Source organism: Dromiciops gliroides, chromosome 3, assembly GCF_019393635.1.
Source record: "Dromiciops gliroides isolate mDroGli1 chromosome 3, mDroGli1.pri, whole genome shotgun sequence".
Classification (NCBI taxonomy): Eukaryota; Metazoa; Chordata; class Mammalia; order Microbiotheria; family Microbiotheriidae; genus Dromiciops; species Dromiciops gliroides.
In genome coordinates this window covers 298,890,959-298,892,422 of record NC_057863.1, presented here as the reverse complement: position 1 = coordinate 298,892,422, position 1,464 = coordinate 298,890,959, and the positions used below count along the sequence as shown (strand labels likewise).

Sequence of the window (1,464 nt, the reverse complement as noted above, 5' to 3'; positions counted from 1 at the left end):
CTTTTGAAGGCCTTTCATATGTGAAGAGGTGGTCAGAAACTTTTTAATAGGGTTAAAATTGGGCAATGTATTGAGTTTTTCTCAAATCAATGAAATTGCAAACAGAGTGATAAATCAGACAGAGGTCTGCCCTAACAGTTTAAATCACTGCTAGGCAATGGACATATCCCTGAAATTTAAAACTCCCTGCAATTAAGTTGTTTGATGCTCAGCCTCTCAACGTCAAGAAAATGTCCACTGTTTTCAGATGATACAAATTTTGCTGAACTAGGACAACAGATACTTAGGGAATATGCATAAGAATTCTATCACAGGCACATAGGCCTGACTCTTCTCTCTTGTAATTCTCCTCCACAGAGTGTCTAGTCTTCCTCATTTTTTTTCTATACAAAGACCAGTAGAAAGTCATTGTGTACTTTAGTGATAGAGGGAAAATGATAGGATTAGAATGTAGGTTGACTTTTTAAAAGGTGTTAATGCATAGAAGAGAGCAGATAGGTGTCACAGTACATAGAGTACTAGTCCTAGAGTCAGGAATACTCATCTTCCTGAGTTCAAATCTGGCCTCAGACACCCTGGGTAAGTCACATAACATTGTTTGCCTCAGTTTCCTCATTTGTAAAAATGACCTGGAGAAAGAAATGTCAAAGTACTGCAGTATCTTTGCCAAGAAAACCCCAAATAGGATCATGAAGAGTCAGACATGATTGAAACATGAAGAGTGTTGACTGATTTATAATGGGACTCAGTAATAAATTTACCTCTATGTCTATCACTTTATTTTTTTAAATTTATTTGCTAATAAATTCAAGTGTATTCATAATATTTGATGCTTTTGAACACTTTAAAATTCAAAGCCCTTAAGAAAGGGCTTGGCTTCCCATTTAATCTTCAGATTCAGAAGCTTCCTCATCTTGACTAATCTGGAAATAACCAAGCTCTTAAATTTCTTTGTCTGATGCAACCATATGAAGCCAATCACAACGATTGTTCTTCTTGAGATATTTCTTGGTAAGATATTTTAAGTATCTTTTAGAGAACTGTTTCTCAGACACAGCTGTGATCTTATTCTTGAAGTGTTCAATATGAACAACGTTCCCTAGGTTCCCCGTTTTTCCATTGACTTTAACTTTCTCCTTCAAGAATTGCTCAAAATTTCTAGAATCAAAGATTCCATCTTCAACTGGATGATTAAGGTCAAGGTCAAACTTCCAAGTAGATCTCTTAGCCTTCTTATCTTTTGGCAGCGCCATCTTGGACACAGATGTGGAAAGTGTCTATCACTTTAAATACCACACAAATGAATAGTGGAAAAATATATTTACAAAATATCACATTTTAAGTGTTTGTTTTTTCAGAGGTCCTCTGAGGTTAAAGTGCTGGGTTATTCACTAAAGCTATGCATACCATTTTTCTTTAGTAGAAATAATATAATTTTCAAAGACAGTACACATAGATTCAGGT

The 1,464-nt window shown here is 35.2% G+C and overlaps 1 protein-coding gene across 1 annotated transcript; it reads right to left on the bottom strand.

The window, feature by feature from the left end:
* Positions 1 to 941: 941 nt before the first annotated feature.
* Positions 942 to 1,253, bottom strand: LOC122750195 (60S ribosomal protein L22-like 1). Its single transcript, XM_043996870.1, has one exon. The coding sequence runs from the start codon at positions 1,251 to 1,253 to the stop codon at positions 942 to 944; it is 312 nt and encodes a 103-aa protein (XP_043852805.1).
* Positions 1,254 to 1,464: the final 211 nt, after the last annotated feature.

Bases quoted from the DNA above. Each gene is read 5' to 3' on its own strand.
- LOC122750195 (XM_043996870.1), bottom strand. From the start codon at position 1,253: ATGGCGCTGCCAAAAGATAAGAAGGCTAAGAGATCTACTTGGAAGTTT.